General features: G+C 45.7%; 1 protein-coding gene across 2 annotated transcripts in view; it reads left to right on the forward strand.

The window, feature by feature from the left end:
- The first annotated feature begins 274 nt into the window (after positions 1 to 274).
- Positions 275 to 21,597, forward strand: part of NFATC2 (nuclear factor of activated T cells 2) — a 132,539-nt gene continuing 111,216 nt past the window's right edge. The window contains exon 1 of one of the 2 annotated variants that reach the window (XM_088458061.1): positions 275 to 506. In XM_088458061.1, coding sequence (XP_088314187.1) covers positions 359 to 506 — 148 coding nt within the window. In that variant the 5' untranslated portion in view covers positions 275 to 358. Of the gene's footprint in view, positions 507 to 16,350; positions 16,475 to 21,597 lie in introns of those variants that run through there. The other variant, XM_088458060.1, reaches the window with a different exon arrangement.

Below are 21,597 nucleotides of genomic sequence, written 5' to 3' on the forward strand. Positions count from 1 at the left end.
AAACAAGCTTGCAAGTATTATTATTATTATTACTGACTCTCTTTCTATAATATATGGGCTAATATTACAAACTATACAACCTTATATTTGTACATTGATAGCCTTACCTGCTGTCATATTAACGTTCATTCTTCTAACCAGCAGAGAGGAGAAACATATACCAGCCAAGGTATTCTGGGACATGTAGTGCTGTTCCAGGTCAAATCCATGCACTGCACATTCACAAAGTACGTAACTGCTGCACCTACCCCAGATCTGCCTGTCCGGGCCGCCGCGGAGGTCACGTGATCGGCAGCAGCTAAAAGAGCGCGGTCTGTCACTCCCTGAAGGATCAGGCGCTGTGTGTGTAGTGTACCCGATGCCCGTTACATGTCAGTCTGAGTGGTGTCCTGTCCCCTGGCTGGTACTATATAGAAACAATGGTGTCGAGAGCGGAGATGTCAGGGAGGCCCCCAACTGTGCTGCCAACACTATACTGACTCAGTTATCTCTGTCTATGAGGACAGGTAACACATGGCCCTTAGGAAGTCCCTGTTACAGTGTATGCAGCCATTTGCCTGGCCTGCTTGCTAGTGTGTCCACTATTCAGCTGCTCTGCAGCTACACTTGCTGCCACTGGCAGCACAGGTTGCCTCATGCCCTCCAGGACGCTGTAGCTCTGGAGCAGCTGGGCACCCACAGGTTACCTACATAATGTAAATACTTCACTCTCACGTTTCCTAAAATGAAGTGTCTCCTGTCTCACCTGTACAGGTCATTTTCTAGCAGTCTGCTGTGAGAAGGAGGAGACCAGTATAGCTAAGGGGGGTTTCCACTTAGCGATTTAGCCAAGCGATTGCACGATAACAACGACATTATCGTGCAATCGCTTGCAAATCGCGCATGCATCGGGCATATTTTGGTCAGAAGCGACCAGCGATGCGCGTGCCCGCTGGTCGCTTCTGACATCCGACATCGCCCGTACATGCAGGTCAACCTGGCAATCTGATCAGGTTCAGCATGTGCGGGGATGAGGGATGTGCCTGAACTGAACAAGTGGACGTTCAGTCTAGGCACATCACTAGATATACAAACGAGAGCACGACTGCAGTGTCGTAATCGTGCTGTCGTTTGTATATCTACAAGTGGATACCCCCCCATAACACATACATAGCCATTAATGCCCATGTATATGTTTTCAATCTTGAAAGTGATATTTGGGCATTTACATTGTCTTAATGCTACATAATGATATGTTATGAGTGCCAATGTTAGATAAATGCATGTAAATGGGCATTAAAGCAAAGACCATTGTATCAAGTGAGACTATATAATTTTTTTCTAACATGTATATAGAGGCCTATGTATCAAAGCTGGGAGAGAGATAAAATTGTAACAAATAAATTGGCAACCAGTCAGCTCCTAACTATCATTTTTTTAAACACAGCCTGCAAAATGCGAATTGGAAGCTGATTGGTTAGTACTTTATCTATCACACTTTTCTCTCTCCCAGCTTTGATACCTAGGCCCTTATCGTGCATACACATGGTCAGATTTGCTCGATCATTAACGATTTCATGAACGATTAACTTTTTCTGACAGTATTTAAATGAATGAAATCGTCCAAATCTGATTGCAAACGCAGTCGATTTCAGATATTATCTGACATGCGGGCACGCGCATCGTTCGTCGACGCATGCCAAACATGTCAATGATATGAACGATGTAACGATTTTTACAATCGTTATCTTTCATATCTTCCAGAAAATCTGACCATGTGTACCTTCCATTAATGTTGATTTGTTTTTTGCTCACTATTATATTTTCGTGCATTTGTAACAATCTATGTATCAAAGCTTGATGCGATATAAAATTGTGAGATATATATCACCAACCTATCAGCTTCTTTTGCAGGCTGTGTTTAAGAAATGATAGTTTGGAGCTGATTGGTTGGTGATATATATGTCACAATTTTATATATGTCACAATTTTATCTCACATATGCCCCTAATAGCAGTAGAAAACTATACATGTATCCTTACCATATATGTATTCAAGTAAAATACACATGAGCACTTAGCTGTGCTGTATATATTGAGAACAATAAAAGTTCAAAAGTAATTGGAAATACTTTTTAGCAATAAATAAAATACTAACTAGTATGTATAGATTGCTGTATCAGTGTAGTTCAGGCCCGTTTTACTGACTATGGGCGGAATTCAATTGTATTCGCGGCCCGCATCTCCCGTCTAAAGTGACAGGAGATCGCGGGCCGCTATACAATTGTCCAAGATGTTCGCGCTGATCGCGCCCATAGAGGTAAGGTTTAGCTGCGTAAAGCAGCTAAACCCGACCAAAGTGCTGGGCGCAATCGCGAAAAGTGATGTTTGGGCGCCCAAACATGTCACTTTTCGCACATTTCAGCTATCATCCCCCAGGGGGTGCGAGCTGAAATGTAGCGCTGGCTGCTGATCGCGCCCGACAGGAGCAAGAATAGAATAGCTCCGTCGGGCGCGATAGCGGCTAGAAATAATTGAATTCCGCCCTATGAATGCATAGCTAGTACAGATATCTGGCAGTGTGCAGTGAGCAACTTCTGCAGGATTTTTTAAGTTAACAAAACTCTTATAACAATGACAACTAAGATGATACTTTGCTCCCTCAATGCCATTCAAAAAGGTACAGTAGCTCCTTAACAGGAAGTGTCAACATACACAGTATTTCTTTTTTATAAATGTACACGGATTTAGGTAATTTTAACCTGGTTTATTGCCTAAATTGTACAGATTTCGCTAGCACCACCTGGGTTAATCTTTCCTTCTTAACAACCAACAGAATAAAGACAGTTTCTTAAAGATTGAGGCCTGAGTGTCTGTAATAATTTATATTATGATAAACCACTGAAATCCTCTAATTGCACCAAATTGCTAGAATAACTTAGGAGCTAAACAGAGTGTTCTTAACGTCCACTTTTCTCAGTAGTCTTGTCCCTATTTTAATCAATATATATGTCCATTACTAAATAACATAACCATTCGCAAAAAGTACATTGATCTGCATGATTTTTTCTTGGTTTTACACACTTGTGCACACATTTATAGCCATATGCAGAAAACACTGAATGCACTGTGCTTAATTTGCATACTGCAGGGTTTCTTAACCTATAGTTCGGTTTCAAAATATAGGTCACTATCCCTTGTATGTTGGGTTCCTACAACACTCTTTATACACCTATTGTGTAAAGTCGGCCAATGTACTAGCTATTTAGCATATATTAATATTTTGTGGTTAATTTTATAATCAGTATACTTATTCAAAACATACTGATAACTGATATAAAAGAAAATACAATGCACTATTCATGAAAATCAGATCAGTTCTTTGCAGTATTGATTCACAGACCCAGGGTCAGTACTGCCGTGAAATTTATGTATCCAACCTCTGAGTGGATATTTTCATTGTACACAGGGGATATTAAGGGTTTTAGGTCTGGTGTAAAAGGGGTATAATTGTGGTAGAATTTACATGTTGGTCTTGTTTTGAAGCTAAGGGACCAGAGTTTTCATAAAAAGTAGATTTATATTTAAATATTGACTTTTACATTTCAAGGTCACAATGTGACCTTTGACCTTGAATATCTAAAAATGTATGTTTAATTTTTTTGTACATAAAGGGGTCAATCCTATTGGGTGCGAATTGCGAGGTGCGAGTTGCTATTTTCACTTTGAATTCACATAGCAAATTAATTTTGCAATCCAATTAGCAACTCGCACTGAATCAGGAATATCTTTATTTTAAGGTTAAAATGTCGTCATACTGTGCTGAACCCCTTGGACACCCCCCCTAATGACTAATTAGGCATTTGGAAGTTTCCAGGTAGCTTAATTAGTCCAATAATTACATGTCAATTTTTTTTTTGGGGGGGGGGGAATGCTGAAATTACCCCAAAATCAACTTTCTTGTTAGTTTAGGCACCCCAATTTTAATTACAATAATTTTTCATTTGAAAAATAACTGATTTTATAATTTTTTTTCAAGGTGCCCTCAAAGTACACCAAAATCACCCTTTTTTCCCTACTCCCGATGGTTAGCGCACATCTCCGATGGTGGAAGGACTGCGCTTTAACAGGATGTGTACTGTGCATGTGCAGTTCACTCGCAGAGCCTTCCAGACGCAGTCTGATTGACAGGCTGCGGTGATTGGAAGGTGGAGTAGGGGTGTTACTGGGCAGCTTTCCCGGAAATGGGTCTGCATTGGTGGATGCAGGCTTCCTTACGTCGCATGTTGCCAGTACCCGGTCAGGCTGCGGTAAGCTTCAGTGACAACAATTGCAACCGATTGTTCCGATGGTGATCCCAGGCTGCGGTCGCAGCGCTGGGATCACGCAGATGCAGCAAGGAGGTGTCTTGACACTTCCTTCTCTATTTGCATTTTAAATGGATGGAATTCCACAGCGGCTTGTGTGGGGCTGTGCAATTCTATCTATCTCTGAATCAGGCCCACAGTTTATCAGTGAATAGTCGTAGTTTGATCAAGATAAACAGTACATTAAGATTCAGTGCTGCAACCAATTGAAATTAAAGTACACAGCAGCAGTAGAAAACAATTCAGGCACAGGTTCCTGTTCCAGGAATATTGAATATATTTTAATTTATAACTTGTGCAATTTCTACTTCAGGGTCCATAGGGTATCCACAGGATACCTTGGGGTATAGGTGTGACGTCAGTCACTGGGCACCATAGAGTTAAGCTTTTCAGCCTCCCATGATGCACTAGGGTCCCCCTCCTATACCCCGCCCCCGAGCCAAGGCACCTCAGTTTAGTTTGGTGCCCGGCCGGAGTCGGGTGCACCTATCGGAGTGGGGGCTAGAAGAGCCCCTGAAGCTTTCTTCAGTGCAGCTGTGGCTGCACATCTGGATGTACAGCATGGACAGTCAGTCCTGACGTCCATGCTGTCTTCCCTACACCCCCGCCGGTACCAGAACGCCGGTACCGATCCGGGGATGCTGGTGAGCATCTGGGGTCACAGCTAGCGGTGACCCCAGATGTTCCGGACCATGGCCGGATCCAAGGGGGACAAAGGTAAGCAGCGGGGTCCCGCGGTGGGTCCCCGCTGGTCACATGGTCCTAAGTCCCCAGGCAGGGGGCTCCCTGGGGACTGGCTGCAGCGTGGAGCCAGGCGACCAACCTGCATTTTCCACTACCCCCTGGGACAGCGGACCGAAGCAGAGCGGTAGCGCTGCGGCGTCCCAGGGGTTAAATGCATGCCAGGGGAGCGCGCCTCCCCTGTCTCACAGCCGGCGCCTCCCCCGCTGCACACAGCCCTCTCTGCACGCTGCCGACTGGTCCTGTGGCAGCGCTCCTCCCCAGGCCAGCCTCCTCTCTGCTCCTCGGCGGCCATCTTCTCCAGAACGCATGGTGAACGCTGCTGGAAGCCTGGAAGGAAGCATCGTGGTCTGGATCCCCCCGCATACCTCTCCTCCGCTGTGGTCAGGTCTGTGTATGCAGCACTGTGTCCTACCAGGCCCTGTGTCTGCGTAGTTGAGTGATCAGCGCTGTTAGTGCAGGAATTGATTTTCTTTGCATTGTATGTGACTGTGCTAGCGCTGCTGCCTGTAACTTTTCTCTAAACTGTCAGCTTTATTACTGTCCCTGTTCTTTCTGCTAAGCCCTTGCGGTGCGGTGCTGCAGGGTGGTCTCTCGCCTATTTAAGATATAATTGGTGAGAGAGGTCACATACGTGGTGCCATCATGTACGAAAGTGATTTTCCCCTCCGGCTACAGTGTACTACGTGTAAAGTACCGTTAGCGGAGGGGGAGGGTAGCGCGGAGGGCCTTTGCCGGCAGTGTTTGTCCATGGCGCGGCCTCTTACGGTTACAGCACCGGTACAGGAGCCGCCCTGGGCTTGTTTCGCTCAGGCGCTTACAGCCTTATTGGGCCAGTTAGCTCCGCAGCCCGCGTTTACACCGATGGGTTTATCCCAGCAGTCAGTGGTGTCGTCACCCATGCAGGGTTTCCCACGACAATTGGTGGTACCCCACAGTCTCCCTATTTCCCCGCTCCCGGTTTCTCAGGAGCCAGCGTGGGTTAACTCCCTGACGAGTTCTGTACAGCACTTGTCGGATGTGTTGCAAGGGGAGTCTGTGATGCGGCCGCATAAACGGCCGGTGGCGTCTCTGTCGGCTCCTTATGAGGATGACGAGGGGACGTCTGATGATGGGGAGATTCTGGATCCTTACGATCAGGAACCTCTCCATACTAAGGACGCTGATGCTAAGTCCAAAGTATATATTCCTGGACTTATTCGGGCGGTCCGCACAGCCTTGGTGATTGAGGACGAAGTTCCCCCAGCGGCTAAATCTAAGTATGCCTTTTTCAAAGATGTGAAGGGCGATGCCACAGTCTTTCCTCTTTCGGGTCAGTTGGTGGACCATTTAGAGGAGGCGTGGAAACAGCCTGGCAAAAGATACCAGCCGCAGAGACGCCTGGCGGTGGCTTATCCGTTCGCGGATAATTATTTAGCAAAGTGGGAATCCCCTCCACAGGTGGATTCTCACGTGACCCGTCTTGTCCGTAGTGCCACATTGCCGATGCCATCTATGTCCTCCCTTAAAGATGCTACGGACCGCAAGGTGGAGATCTGCCTGAAGTCCGCTTATTCCCTTGCGGGGGGGGGGCAGCACGGCCGGCTATGGCCATTTGCTGGGTTGCCAGAGCGATGGAGCGCTGGGCGGATTCATTAGAGGCTTCTTTTGATTCCGACTGTCCAGCCGAACAGGCGGAGTTGATTGGTAATCTCCGTGATTCGGCCACTTATATCAACGAGGCGGCCCTAGACATTAGTACTCTGGTGTCTAGAATTCTTCAGCAGCGGTGGCTGCTCGTCGCACCTTGTGGCTGCGATCCTGGAAGGCGGACGCAGATTCCAAAAAGGGTCTGGAGGCGTTGCCGTTTACCGGAGAAGTTCTCTTCGGTCCGGATCTGGATAAGATTGTGGCCACGCTGGCGGCAGCCAAATCGGCTTGTCTCCTGTCGGCCGCTGCTCCTTCTGGTTCTGGACCATCGTCCTTTCGGTCATCTAGGGTTCAGGGCAGGCCCAAACCACAGTCGTTTCCTCGACAGGCTGGCCCTAAGAAATCGGCCAAGCCCCGGAAGCAGGCATGGAGTACCAGACGTCCGGCTCCCAAGCCAGATGACAAGCCTGCGGCCTGACGGTCTGGGCCTCCCTTTGGGGGATCCCAGGGTGGGAGGCCGCCTGCTGCAGTTCGCCCAGTGTTGGTCGGCCACTATGACAGACACTTGGGTTCTGGAGGTGGTTTCCCACGGATACGCCCTCTCTCCTTCCGGCACAGACCCCCGGCTCGATTCTTCACCACGGGTCTACCATCAGACCGGAACAAGGCTACGGAGCTGCGGAAGGTATTGCACACTATGCTCCAGGCTGGAGTTATAGTGCCTGTTCCATTCTCCCAGAGGGGCCAGGGTTTCTATTCAAATCTATTTTTGGTACAGAAACCCAATGGGTCGTATCGTCCGATTCTCAACCTCAAAGCACTCAACAAGTCTTTGCGGGTTCCGATGTTTCGGATGGAGACCCTACGGTCCATCATTCTGGCGCTGGAACCTGGGGACTACATGGTGTCATTGGACATACAGGACGCTTACCTGCATGTCCCTATTCTTGTGCGCCATCAACAGTTCCTCAGGTTTGCAATCCGCAGCGACCACTTCCAGTTTCGGGCGTTACCTTTTGGCCTGGCGACAGCACCACGTGTTTTCACCAAGGTGATGGCGGTCATGGCGGCTTCTCTGCGGCTGCAGGGAGTCCGCATGTTGCCGTACTTGGACGACCTGTTATTGGTGGCAGGATCTCCAGAGCTCCTGTTACGCCACTTGGACCTGACCATTGCACTGCTGCAACGGCACGGCTGGCTAATCAACTGGCAGAAGTCCACTCTAATCCCGTCTCGGAGGATTCTGCATCTTGGAGCCTTATTGGACTCGGGACAGCAAAGGATCTTCGTGACGGAGGACAAGATCTCTGCTTTACAGTCAAGGGTGCGCAGTTGTCTGCACAGCCGCCGGGTGTCCCTACACTCGGCGATGAGGTTACTGGGCTCCATGGTGTCGGTGTTCGACATGGTGGAATATGCCCAGTTTCACTCCAGACCTCTGCAGCACCTGATCCTGTCCAAGTGGAACGGGCTGCCTCAGTCTCTGAAGTCCCAGACGATTGTGATCACCCCGGAGGTTCGCCTGTCCCTTGCGTGGTGGTTACAGACGACCCACCTCAACAAGGGACGTCCGTTCTGGGTTCCAAATTGGGTCCTGTTGACAACGGACGCCAGTCTTCGGGGCTGGGGAGCAGTTTCTGGTCCACACTTGTTCCAGGGCAGGTGGACACCGACAGAAGCGGAGCTTCCAATAAATATCTTGGAACTCCGTGCGGTCTTCAATGCTCTCCAGCACATCGGTTTCTCCAGGGTCACCCGGTGCAGGTCCAGTCGGACAACGCTACCACCGTGGCCTACATAAACAGGCAAGGAGGAACTCACAGTCGGGCGGCTCTCGTAGAGGTCTCTCGGATCCTGGTTTGGGCGGAGCGCAATCTTCAGGCCATATCAGCGGTCTTCATCCCGGGAGTGCTAAATTGGGAGGCGGACTTTCTAAGTCGCCAGGACGTTCATCCGGGGGAATGGTCCCTGCACCCGGACGTTTTTCAACTGCTGGTGGACAGGTGGGGTCTTCCAGAGATCGACCTCATGGCGTCCCGGCACAACAACAAGTTGCCGGTGTACGGGTCTCGCACAAGAGACGAAGGGCGTCTCTGGTGGATGCTCTGTCCGTCCGGTGGGCGTTCCGGTTCGCATACCTGTTCCCTCCGGTCTCCCTTCTTCCACGGGTAATCTGGAAATTCAAACAGGAAGAAGGGACGCTCCTGTTGATAGCTCCCGCGTGGCCCAGACGGCACTGGTTCTCAGACCTTCAGGGTCTGTCCGTGGACAGTCCTCTGCGGTTGCCGCTACGACCGGACCTTCTGTCTCAGGGTCCTTGTCTTCACCCGGACCTGACTCGGCTGTCTTTGACGGCGTGGCTGTTGAGACGGCCATGCTGAGGTCCCGGGGGTTTTCCAGCTCTGTGGTGCGTACCATGTTGCGAGCTCTGAAACCGTCTTCCGCAAGGATATACCATCGCGTGTGGCATACGTTCTTCCATTGGTGTCGACCGAGAGGTTATGCACCGCGGGAGTTTCGTCTGTCTCGGATTCTCGCCTTCCTGCAAGCGGGACTAGATCATGGGCTTCGCCTTGCTTCTTTGAAGGTACAGGTTTCGGCCCTATCTGTCTGGTTTCACCGTAGGATTGCTACAATCCCGGATGTGCGCACCTTTATGCAAGGTGTTCTCCGCATTCAGCCGCCCTTTGTTCCACCTGTGGAGCCTTGGGATTTGGCTGTGGTCCTGAGGGCTCTCCAAGGACCGCCGTTTGAACCACTGGGCTCAGTGGATCTTAAATGGCTAACAGCTAAGACTGTTTTCCTTCTGGCTATTGCTTCGGCCAGACGTGTTTCTGAGTTAGGGGCTCTTTCTTGTAGATCCCCTTTCTTGGTTTTTCATGGGAACAGGGCAGTGCTCCGCACTCGGCCCGAGTTTCTTCCCAAAGTTGTTTCCCAGTTTCATGTTAACGAGGAAATCGTTGTTCCGGCCTTTAACTCACCAGGTCTTTCCGTGGGTGAGGCCTCTTTGGATGTTGTGCGGGCCTTAAGGACTTATGTTGACCGCACTTCTTCGTTTAGGAAGTCGGACGCTTTGTTTGTCCTCTATGGCTTCCGTAAAAAGGGTTGGCCTGCTTCAAAGCAAACTTTGGCAGCCTGGATCCGTATGGCTATTTCTGAAGCTTATCTTCATGAAGGCCTACCGGTTCCTCCTTCTCTGAAGGCTCATTCCACTAGGTCTGTGGGTCCTTCGTGGGCAGCTCGACGTGATGCCTCGGCAGTTCAGATCTGCAAGGCTGCTACGTGGTCCTCTGTCCATACCTTCGTGAGGTATTAGAGGTTTGACACCTTCGCCTCTCAGGATGCTTCCTTCGGGCGGCGGATTCTCCTTTCTGCACAGGAGCGTCCCCACCCTTAAAGGATACTGCTTTGGGACATCCCCAAGGTATCCTGTGGATACCCTATGGACCCTGAAGTAGAAAATATGAGATATGGTAAGAACTTACCCTTGTTATCTCTATTTCTACGAAGTCCATAGGGTTCCACAGGACTCCCGCCCTGTCGCACCTGTGCTGCAGATGGTCTTTGCTCTGGTCACCAGTTTTCCATCTCCCTCTGGTGAGAATGTGATTCTTGTATGTGTCCAGATCTTTTTTCTCTCTCTTCCTTCTCCTCCTCCGGCCTATGGCTTGATAACTAACTGAGGTGGCTTGGCTCGGGGGCGGGGTATAGGAGGGGGACCCTAGTGCATCCTGGGAGGCTGAAAAGCTTAACTCTATGGTGCCCAGCGACTGACGTCACACCTATACCCCAAGGTATCCTGTGGAACCCTATGGACTTCGTAGAAATAGAGATAACAAGGGTAAGTTCTTATCATATCTCATATTTTTTACAGCTTTTCTATTGCAATAGTTTTCTTCTTTCATTCTTTTCCTCTTGGTAGATGATGCTCCCAAACTGCTTAAACTTTCATTTAATGTCTGCAGAGCTGATTCAGTCCTGCATGTTGCCACTTCTGTCACTTTCCACATCAATTGCTTTAGAGATATCCATGGTTGAGCACAGGTGGTTAAATCAAATCTGACTGAGGTACTAATTAGGTCACCTGTGGTTAAGCATGGATGTCCTTTAAAACCTGGACTGTTAAGCTGGCCACACACTAGACCAACTTTCATCCAACCATCCAACTAGTTGATTGGTTGGAATGAAAATCTGGTAAGGTATGAAAGCAAATGACAATCAGAAATCGGAACAAAACTGTTGTTTGAACAAATTGTTTCGATCAAACATTTAGCAAACTTGTCTGACAACTATTTTCATGTTTTCTGGCATTTAGGAACAAATTGCTGATCATCATTTACTCCCATATGTTACCAGATTTTCATTCCAACCAATCAACTAGTTGGCTGGTTGGATGAAAGTTGGTCTAGTGTGTGGCCAGCTTTAGTCCCTTGGTATCATACTTGCCTACTCTCCCGAAAAAGGATGGGAGCCTCCCAAAAATTGGGTGGCACTCTCGGCCCGCTGGAAAAGCAGACAAGGCTCCCGTCATCATGGCCCCGCCCCCTGTTTCACAATCTGTTAATCTCGACATTGTGTAGCCGTGGCAAGGCCAAAATTATGCGATCGCGTGGTCACGCCCCGCTCTGCTTCTAATGCTGGGTAATATCCCTAGCCACAGCCCCCATGCTGCACCACGCGCCCCCGCTATGCCAACCTGGCTGCCCCCTCCCGGATGCAAGTATGTCTTGTATCACTAGGTCTCAATGCAGAAGCTGCAGCCAGGCTGGTGTAAACCATTGATGGTTCACAGATTGTTATTGTACTATTGATGGTTCTCATCGATGGTGACCTTCAATTGAAATCCACCAATGGCCATCCCTAGAACACAGAGAGAGACACTACAATACAAGTCTGAACTTGCCATTTGTATGGCTTTTTTAGATATTCAAGGTCAAAGGTCACATCATGTGACCTTGAAATATAGAAGTCAATATTTAAATGTAAACTATTTCTTCATGAAAACTATGATCCCTTAAGCTGGCCATGCACGGTGCGATATGCACCGTGCAACGCGACGGGTGATCAGACGTCCGACATATCGGACGGTCCCCACACATGGTGCGATCGGGTGGCCGACCGCTCTATATGCCGGCTCCCCCACCCGCCTAGCGCTGCATGGGATCTCCCATCGCATCTCCAGATCGACTGAACCTTTAGTAAGATCTTGGGGTGCGATGTACGACCCCATGGGTGGGCGCACTATCCGATATCATGCCTATATATGGTATGATATAGCAGCCAAATCGTACCAATCCTTCCGGATCGGCCGATTTATCATGCCTATACATGGTATGATATAGCAGCCAAATCGTACCAATCTGTCTGATCGGCTGATTTATTGCACCGTATATGGGCACCTTTAGCTTCAAAACAAGACCAACATGAAAGTTCTACCACAATTAGAAGCAAAGTTATGATTTGTTTTAGTTGACCTTGCAAGCATAAATTTTACATTTGTTGTCATGTTTGCAACACTGTTGCATGTACACCGTGTATAACTGAGGGCTAAAATTTTACATATGAAATTTACTTTATGCTGTCTATCGCCCCACCAAATGAAATCTGAGACGGTTGGGTTGGAAGCTGTGGTGATTTGGCATGGAATGACCTTCTAAAATTATGCAGAAACTGTAGTTTCTGCATAATTTTATGTAAAAAATAGCATGTTACATAGGCCCCCTAGTTTGTTTCCTAGCCAAAAGTTCAAGGATCCTTGATGTTAATTTGTAATAATAATTCTCTAATGGGGAGAATTGAGTTTGGAATTTTTTATTTTTTTGTTGTTATTGGAATAATAGAAAATCATTCTTATGTCAGTGTATAGGAAAAAGATTCAATCAATGGAAGGGATGCATTGCAGTGCATATAACTGGGACCCAATAATTCTTAATCATACTTTTCTGTCCTGGACATAACTACATCCAGACATACAAGTGGTTTCTCAGTCCTCCCTACAATAAATTGTTTCCGTGAAATATGGGCCAGTGTCTGCATTGGTTTGTTTCTTTTATCATTACTTTTGCAGTGAAAAAGATAACACAAGTTAGCGGTGTCCTTCATCATGGATACTTTGAGATTCTATTTTAATTAATTGATTTTTAGTTATTAACCTTTATTCTGTACTGCAAGATGATTATAGTTAGATATATGTGATGTCAGGACTACACTTGCTATGACTTCCTCATGTTTCTCATAGACCAAGGTGTGTCTGCGTCACATTTCACTAAATTACATCAATTACTTTAAAAGTTATAAGAAAATCTTTGGGGACAAAAGTGAGTGAAACAGCCTGTAAAATATAATGCCATAGGGGTATATTTACTAAAGTGCAGGTTTTTAGAAGTGGAGATGTTGCCAATAGCAACCAATCAGATTCTACTTAACATTTATCTAGCACCTTATAGACGATAATAGCTAGAATCTGATTGGTTGCTATTCACTTCTAAAAACCCACACTTTAGTAAATCTACCCCATAATCTCTGCCTATTGCGGACCCAAGACTCAAGTAGGCTTTTTTTATTTACGATAAGTATTAAGAAATGTTTCTTTAGTGGATAAAGCTAATCACACAGGTAGATTTTGTGGATAACATGAGCTGGTCAGTGTTTTTGCTTTCAGGCTGAGCTCTGAATCACATCAGGAGCGTTCAGCAGATGATGACACTCAAAGGCTGACGGCAGCCATTTTCCCCACTGGATTTTCAGCCATGTCAAATCATGATGCAGCTGATTTTGATTGGACCATATTTTAGAATGGCAATTATTTTGAGCCATGCAAGGTGATATCTGCGCACATATGACTTGACGGGATGTAGTTATGAGACCGGCGGTCTCAATACCGACAGGGGAATCCTGGCTATATGCGTCTGTAATTCGATGCCTACCTTAATCCGGAAGGACGCCAGCCCGAACGAGGTAAGTCTGGGGCGCCCTTAGCGAAAGCCAAGGGGGGGGGGTTAGGGTTAGGCATCCCTAGTGGGGAGGATTAGGGTTAGGCACCACGGGGGGGAGGGGGGGGTTTAGGGTTAGGCACCAAGGGGGTAGGGTTAGGCTCGAAGGGGGAGACTTAGGTTTAGGCACTAACGGGGAGGTTTAGGATACGGGGTGGGGAGGGTAAGTATACTTACACTACCCCTTTCGGGATACCAACCATCGGGATGCTGCTGTTGGTATTTTGACAGGAGGCATCACGACAGCCGGCATTACATACCGATTCCGACTTGACAACGTAGCTTAAGTATAGCCCTTCTACATGAAGGAGCATCTCCAGATGCTACAAAATACTGGCAAGTAGTTAAAATGTTTTGGTGTTCGGATTATATCCTACATTTTATTTTTACCCCACAAAATAGAGTGTACTCTGCAAAAATAATTGACATGAGACACTGTAGTTCATATAGTTTCAAGGCTTGGTTAACACATCCATCTGCTTTTAATGTACTTCTGGTGACTGTTAATGTGTTAAAAGCACATCCGTACAAGAAGACATTTCTGTCGGCGTGTACCCCAGGTCATGGCACTGTGTTCTGACATCTGCTTATACCAGGGATCGACAAATCCCGAGGTCCAGGTCGCTGCCTGACAACCAGATTTTACAGGGAGGGAGGAAGCAGATCCTTGTAGCCCCAGTGTAGATTCGTGAGCATGCCTGTAGTATTGCAGCGTGCATTTCATGCATAGGAGTGCATGTGCTGAGTGTCGCCTGTGGTGACTGCTGTGCTTGTCAGTCCCGGCCGGTGCTGACTTCTGCTGGCTGTCTGCTGTCGCCTAACTCCGGCTGCATAGAGCTCTCCTGTAAGAGGGTCTATGCGTGGCCGGGGATTGCGGCTCTGGAGGAGTAGTGATGTGGCCCAAAGGGGGATGGTGCGGAGGGGTGTTTTGCCTGAGCGTACCCCACTAGTTGTGTGGCCGTGGGGGTTGGTTGTCTAGTGGGGGGGGGGTTTAGCTGTTCAGTAATTTGGAGGGAGGTTGTTTGCCTGGGGGTAGCTCACAGCAATGTGGCTGCAGAGGTGTGGTTTGCCTAGGGGTACCCCCTTAGTAGTGTGGCCTTGAGGGTTGGTTTCCTAGGGGGTAGGTGCTCAGTAACGTGGCCCTCGGGAGGAGGGGGAGGGGGGATTTCCCGGGGGTCTATGTACAAATGTAGTTTGTTATTTCGGGGGGGGGGGGGGGGGTGGAACAGGGGAGCTATGCAGAGCAATTGGGGCCTCCATTTTACTACATCCATTCAACTGTGGGCATTTTTTGGGCTAGTATAGTGTGTAAAACAGCTGGATAACACACAGAGCTGAAGGCCCCTATACATCAGAGATTGATTGAAGCAATCGTGCAATTTGCAATCGATTGTGTATAAAAATCTTTCCCTTTTTCAATCGATTGTGGCAATTCTGCAATCGATTGAAAAGGGTAAAGATTTTTATACACAATCAATCTCTGATGTATGGGGGCCTTGAGTTCCATAATCCTGTAAAAAAAATTTATCAAATCATTGGGGTGGGGGTGGGGGGGTTTAGAGTGGTCTGTTTCCTACACTTTAACCCTGGCTCCTAAAAATTTGTAAAGCTATGCATAGCATAGCAGTGAGTGGCAACACTGTTTTGTTCATGATGTCCCACATTTGATAGCACAGAATCAAGGCCCTTCTGTACAAGTAGATGTAAACTGAGCAGCGCATTTGTGACGCCAAAATAGCACTTGCTCGTCACTCCGTCTCTCTGATTAGTAAAGGTTCCTGTAGCTATCTATGCACTACTATAGCTAATCCTGCTGCTCAGCACAAATATGGGCCAATAAGGCCAATATCAAATTGTGTTGGCACTTGTAGTGGTGAGATCACATGCTTGTTAGTATGGACAAGGATGTCTGCACACACAGATGTAGCAGTGATGTCAGATAATTACTTGATCAGATTTTTTTTTTGCAATCTCAGTGTGTGTGTCTAGCATTAGGGAGCAAATATTAAACCTTAATGCAAAGACAATTTCAAGAAAATGACTTTCATTCTTGAATATATATACACACAGACACACACACAAGTAATACATTTATACTTCTTTATGCAGCCGCCATACTGCTGGCCAGATATGACAGTCTACTTTGTGTTGATTATTGAGGGAGAAAGAGATTAGCAGATTGTCAGTCTTGCAGTGTCGGGTGGCAGTGTGACACTTTCAGCTGACACACTTGCTTCCTTAGTTGTGGCCGGAGGACACGCCTCTCCTCTAGCAGGTGTCTACACTAAGCCGGAAGTTCTACACTAGCTATTTTCTGTACTCCTGCCAATTTCACACACTGGTGATCTCTTGTCACTGAGCCGAACTGAGCTGAGCCTGTCTCTCAACCAGCCAGCTAATTACGCCATCATTTTCGGACACCTGAAATCTATCTTGTCCCATCACCTGTACCAGCAATAAGTTTTTGAAGGGTCCTCCAATGTGCTCCAGTAACTTTAAAGCCTTGTTTTTCATAGGATTAAAATATTTTTTCTACTAAATTTGCTACTGCATACATATTTTAGGGGGGCCGGGTGGAGACTCCCTGGATCTGTTGTCTTACCTTGAGGATTTGCGTCAGGGCCCCTGAAATCTTTTGTAGTGATGAGCTACGCTGACCGAGCCCCACATCCTGACCTGTTGGGGAGTCACGACCTAAAAGACAGCCCTGAAGTTGAATTAGATTTCAATATCGTGTTTGACTATGATTATCCCAACCCTGTGGAAGGTTTGTAAACAAGCAGAATAGATAAAGCAGATGTTGAGTATGAGTGAAATAGATCATGATATTATTGGGACTTTTGGCATATTCTGGAAGTTTGTGTATAACTGTTTTAATAGGCAGAGAGTGCGGGGTTAAAAAGAAAATATTGCGTAGCAGGGCTATAAAATGATATTTACCTTCTACTGTCCATCTGTTTGCAGACTGTGTTGTATTGCTTACATTCATTCATTTGTTCTCTTATTCATCTGTTTTTGGCAGGATATCAATTAATCTTAGCTTGAATATTATGAGCAAAGTAGCAGAATAAAATTTATATTTTGTCTATGTTTTTGCTAAAGTGCAATGTCTAATATCTATACTTCTATCTGTAATTATTATTCTATTTTATGCATGTGGCTAATGCTTTTGCCCTGTAGCTTGATCCCAGATGTCTGAGATGATCATTTACGATGTTTTGTGCAAAAATTAGCTGCATGTATCAAAAGTCATAGGAAGTTCAATTGGCTGTAATAACCCGTTTACACAAGTATATGCTAATCAATGCGGGCGGTGTGAATGTACGCCATTCAGTTAGATGCGCAAGTTAATCCGCATTAACTCTCAATAGGTTTTAAACAGATTTTTGTTTGCAGCCCCTGAGCAGGTGAAAAGTTGCAGAAAATCCCTATTTTAAGGTAAAAATGTCGGGACTTGGTTCAGAACCCCTGAGACACATTCGTTAATGATTAATTAGGCAATTTGAAGTTTTTAATTAGCTTAATTTGGCCAATAATAACATGTCAATTTTGGGGTGATATTCTGCAAAATACAGAATGGGTTAACAGATGTGAGACAGGTATATGGGGGTGCTGTATTGATTAGACAGGTGTTTTTAAGCTTGCAGGTGGGAGTTACAGGTATTATATTAACAAGTGGCTTAAAATGACAAAAAAGCCATTTGTCACTTTTTAAGGGCGCACATCCACATGCCGATAATACTGAGCGATTGCACGATAACGACATCGTAATCGTGTAAACGCTCAGTAATCGTGCACATCAATGTCAGAAATGACCAACGATGCGCGCTCCCGCTGGTCATTTCCGACATAATGCCAGGTTGAGCATGTTAGGGGGTGATTGATGTGCCTACCATGAACGACTGTACGCTCAGTGTAGGCACAGCACAGACTGTGAAACGACTGCACGATTACAATGTCGTAATCGTGCAGTCATTTTTTTGGTCTGCAAGTGGATGTGCCCCTTACTTGCTCAAAATACTTATTGCCTCCTATACTGTTATCCAATATTAGTTAGCACTTTTTTGAGGCTATACAGCTAGAATAGTTGCGCGACCAATGGGATAATCTTTCCAATTGAATTGTGCAGTATGCACATTAAGACAAGCCTCAGTAAACAAAGATTTTATTGTGGTTAATTAAATTGCCCCATACGATAATTTTAGAACAACACCCAGAAAAAGGCCAATTGAAGGGATTTACAGTTTAGCTACTATTGCCTTGTTTCCCAGCACCTTTGTAACACAGAGGGTTAAATAAGGCAGAGGAGTTACAATTTGCATGAAGGCTACAACCTGTCTGTTTACATTTGTGATTTTGCATGCATTTAGTTTGTATACTGGACATAGATTTACATGTTTTCACAAGCTAATACATTGATTTATGGTGTACAAGCCACTGTGTGATGAGAAGCACATATGTGGTTTGTATTTGCAGCATTAACCCTTTTTGCGCAGATACTAGAAGAAATAGCCCAGTTTTCAATGCATTAACCTATTTAACATAATCTGCAAAGACAAATTCTACTGGGGGAAAGTCAATTGTTTTCTTGCTTCTGTCTAAGCCTATTCAATTGTTTGTGCCGCTGGGCATGTGTGCCACGGGCACCCATCAATTATAGCAGATACAGCGCCCAAAATGCAGGGAATTAACCGTGTAAAGGGGCTAATCCCATCTAAAAGCCAGGCGCGATAATGTTAAGGTGCCGAATCTTGATGGTTTAGGTGCCTATCTTGATCAAATTTCTGCTCACACCTCAGGAGGCTGCTTGCAGAAATCCGCGACAATTGATAGGCGCCTGTGGCACAAACAATTGAATTCCCCCTATAAATCCAGGTTGCTAGCCCATCAAGGATTAGAGGAGATCAGCATAGAGGAGACTATGCTGATCTAAATTTGCTTTTTCATTCCATGCTCATCGTTTTAAAAGTCAGGTTTAGGGAACCTATAGCTCACTAACTGTTGTTGGAGGGCAAATCTCTGCATGGTATGCCAGCCATGTAGCTGCGTAAAGCTCGTGTTAAAATGTGTGACACTCTTGTAAAGTGTCTTGGTCATGGCATGAACCGGCTACCGCCAGGGTGTACAGCATATCAGACCTGTTAGTGGCTATTGAGGACTCAGATAATTAATTAAAGCAAGATTTTACCTTCTAAGGACAAAATACTCACGTCTGCAAGTTAATTACAATCTGGTTGACACAAAATATAATCTTTTCTGAACCCATTATTGCACACAATTCCGTACTTGTTCACATCTATCTACTGTTCATGTGCTTTTTCAGCCTCTGAATAACGTTCGAAAACCACACTTAAAATAAAAAAGAATGCATGTTTTTTATCTTTGTGATCTAATATGTTAATGACTTTTTTCAAATTTTACAATGGCACGATCTATTTCTCATGCATTACCGAATGCTACCAATACAAAAGATTGTGATTGTAATGCTTTCACTTATGCTGGGTACACACTGGCTGACATATTGCCTGGTCAATTGACCGGCTGATATGCACGTCGGCCAGCGTGTACGGACGATATGTCTGTGAATACGTCGTTCAGTTACATATCGCGATGGCTGTGCAGCACAGCCAATAGCAGATATATCTGCACATCGTGCTGACTGCCCGAACACTTGCTGCAGAGAAGGCAGGTGACTGACATCACAACTGGGCAGGCATGTAATAATCTTAGTAATAAAACTGCTATCTGCTTAACCTTATAATCCATGTACATCCTCAAGTTGTCTTGGTTCTGGGATAGTTTATAGATACAATTGAACCCCCATTTTACATTAGTGTCAAAATAAATGTAAAATAAGGATACCCCAAATTCCCAAGTAAATGAAGGAATAATTAACACAAGGCAATTTTGCGACTGCCCTGAGTGAATTATTGTTTTAAACACTTTATCCCAAATGTAATAGCCTGCTAGAAATTTTTTACCTTCAAACTAATTGCTGATTTAAATCTGTCAGCTACTGTACATCACCAAAATCTCGCCACTGCGTGCATCTCACTGGGTATTACATTTGTTCCAACATATAAATATCTACAAGGGATGCGTTTAACATTAAAAATGTCTACAGTAAAATATGTTTTAAATGAAACAATATATCCAAGTTCTCCTAACATGAGCAACCCTAGCCAGTGCTGCATACAACATTCATTGGTTTCCTATAGTGTATGCATTAGTGTAGTTCATATTTCCATAATACAAAAAATACAGAACTGTTCTTCAGTTGTAATGGAACAAAATCCTATGTCTAGGAAGATTTGGTGGTGTATATGTGGTAAACATGCTGTATAAAATTAGGGAAATGCATTTGGCAATGACAGTACAGTGGGGGAAGAGTGTAAAAGCAAGGTTTGACTGTATTGTAAAATATGGGCCAATATCTGTTTGGATATAATGATGCAGCTGAAGCATGAGAACACAAAGGGGGGATTTGAGTTCTCCATGATGTACGGCTGCACGTTTTTCCTGCGCACCTCTGGGGTGAGAGGGAAGTTGAGCAAAGACAGCTTGCAGTGGAGTGCATTTACGGACCAATCTGGAGACACTCTTCACGGCACATGGTGGAGAATTGCCCCCAGAGTGCCTCAATCTTTGGTGATGGTCTGGTTCCTATTGAATGGATAGGCTGCACTGTCATAAATGTTGGTTTGGCCCACCAAATGGCAGAATCCCTTGTGTGTAGGTGACCGGCCCACTTTAAGTATTTCCCAGTAATTATTGTGTTATTTGGTGCTCCCTTTTATTTGGTATTTACCTTAAAACAAAATGACATGGCAGGAAATGTTCTGGAAAATGAGGAAGGGGAGAGGGTGAGGTGGTAAATCGAAGCCGTCTAGATTAGGAAGATGGGTGTTTTGTCAGGGAACATGTTGTGAGGGAGTGTTGATAAAATCTAATAAAGATATCTCCATATCATTTTATAGTAGAAATAAAATTACACCCCAATTCTGTACAGTAAAGTGATAAAAGAAAATTATAGTTTTTTATACTAGCTCTTCAAGGCTAACTGAAAAATTTAATTTAATAGTGGGGCCTTACTTAAGTGACTACGGTACTTCCTCATGAAAAGATAACCGTCACATATATACCACAATCACCTATGTGCCATCAGGCATTGGCTAAACTACTTAGACAAGTAGTGGGTAACAAGCGGTTGGGGACTGCATGAGGATCTCCAGATGTTTCTCCTCTTTCTAGCAATTCCAGTATCAAAGTAAGAGCAGTACTTTTACTAAGGCTATGGGCTTGTTGTAGAGTTGAAAGCAAGTTGTCTATAATTGTTCCAGCATTGCGTGCATGGATCTAATTGTGTATAATGTGCTGTATGTAGATGTCTATGCATTTCTGTGGTCAGACATCCCCCATCCATATGCTTGGTTTATAGCTATAATTATTATCCTTACAGAAAACAGGCATAATTTAGCAAAACTCTGCATAGCCCAGAATTCCGTTGACACGCTTTCTGTGAACATAGCCTACGTGTGCATGATTTGTTACCACCCAGATATGCCCCTTCAGGTGCAAAGGGAGAAGCCACAAAACTGCATTCGACTCAACAATGCCTTGTCAGGGCTGGCTCAGGAGGATCTCCTACTGAGGAGCTGTGAAAGCTGAGGTCCGGGGGTTGTGGAAGGAATCTGAGGAAAGGGGCCTGGATGTATGACCTCCTCATCCACAAGTATCTGATGTTGGCGAGACCTGACAAAAGGCGCGGAGTCTAACCTGCTGGCAGGTGTTCATCAGTGACCCCCATGGATATGGGTTTAAACTGCACCCAGCAAGCAGGTCGCAGCCCTTTGGTCAGGTATCTGATACAGGTGGGAAATGGAGGGAGAT

This window comes from Taudactylus pleione, unplaced genomic scaffold, assembly GCF_031769625.1.
Source record: "Taudactylus pleione unplaced genomic scaffold, aTauple2 ptg000803l, whole genome shotgun sequence".
NCBI classification, from domain to species: domain Eukaryota; kingdom Metazoa; phylum Chordata; class Amphibia; order Anura; family Myobatrachidae; genus Taudactylus; species Taudactylus pleione.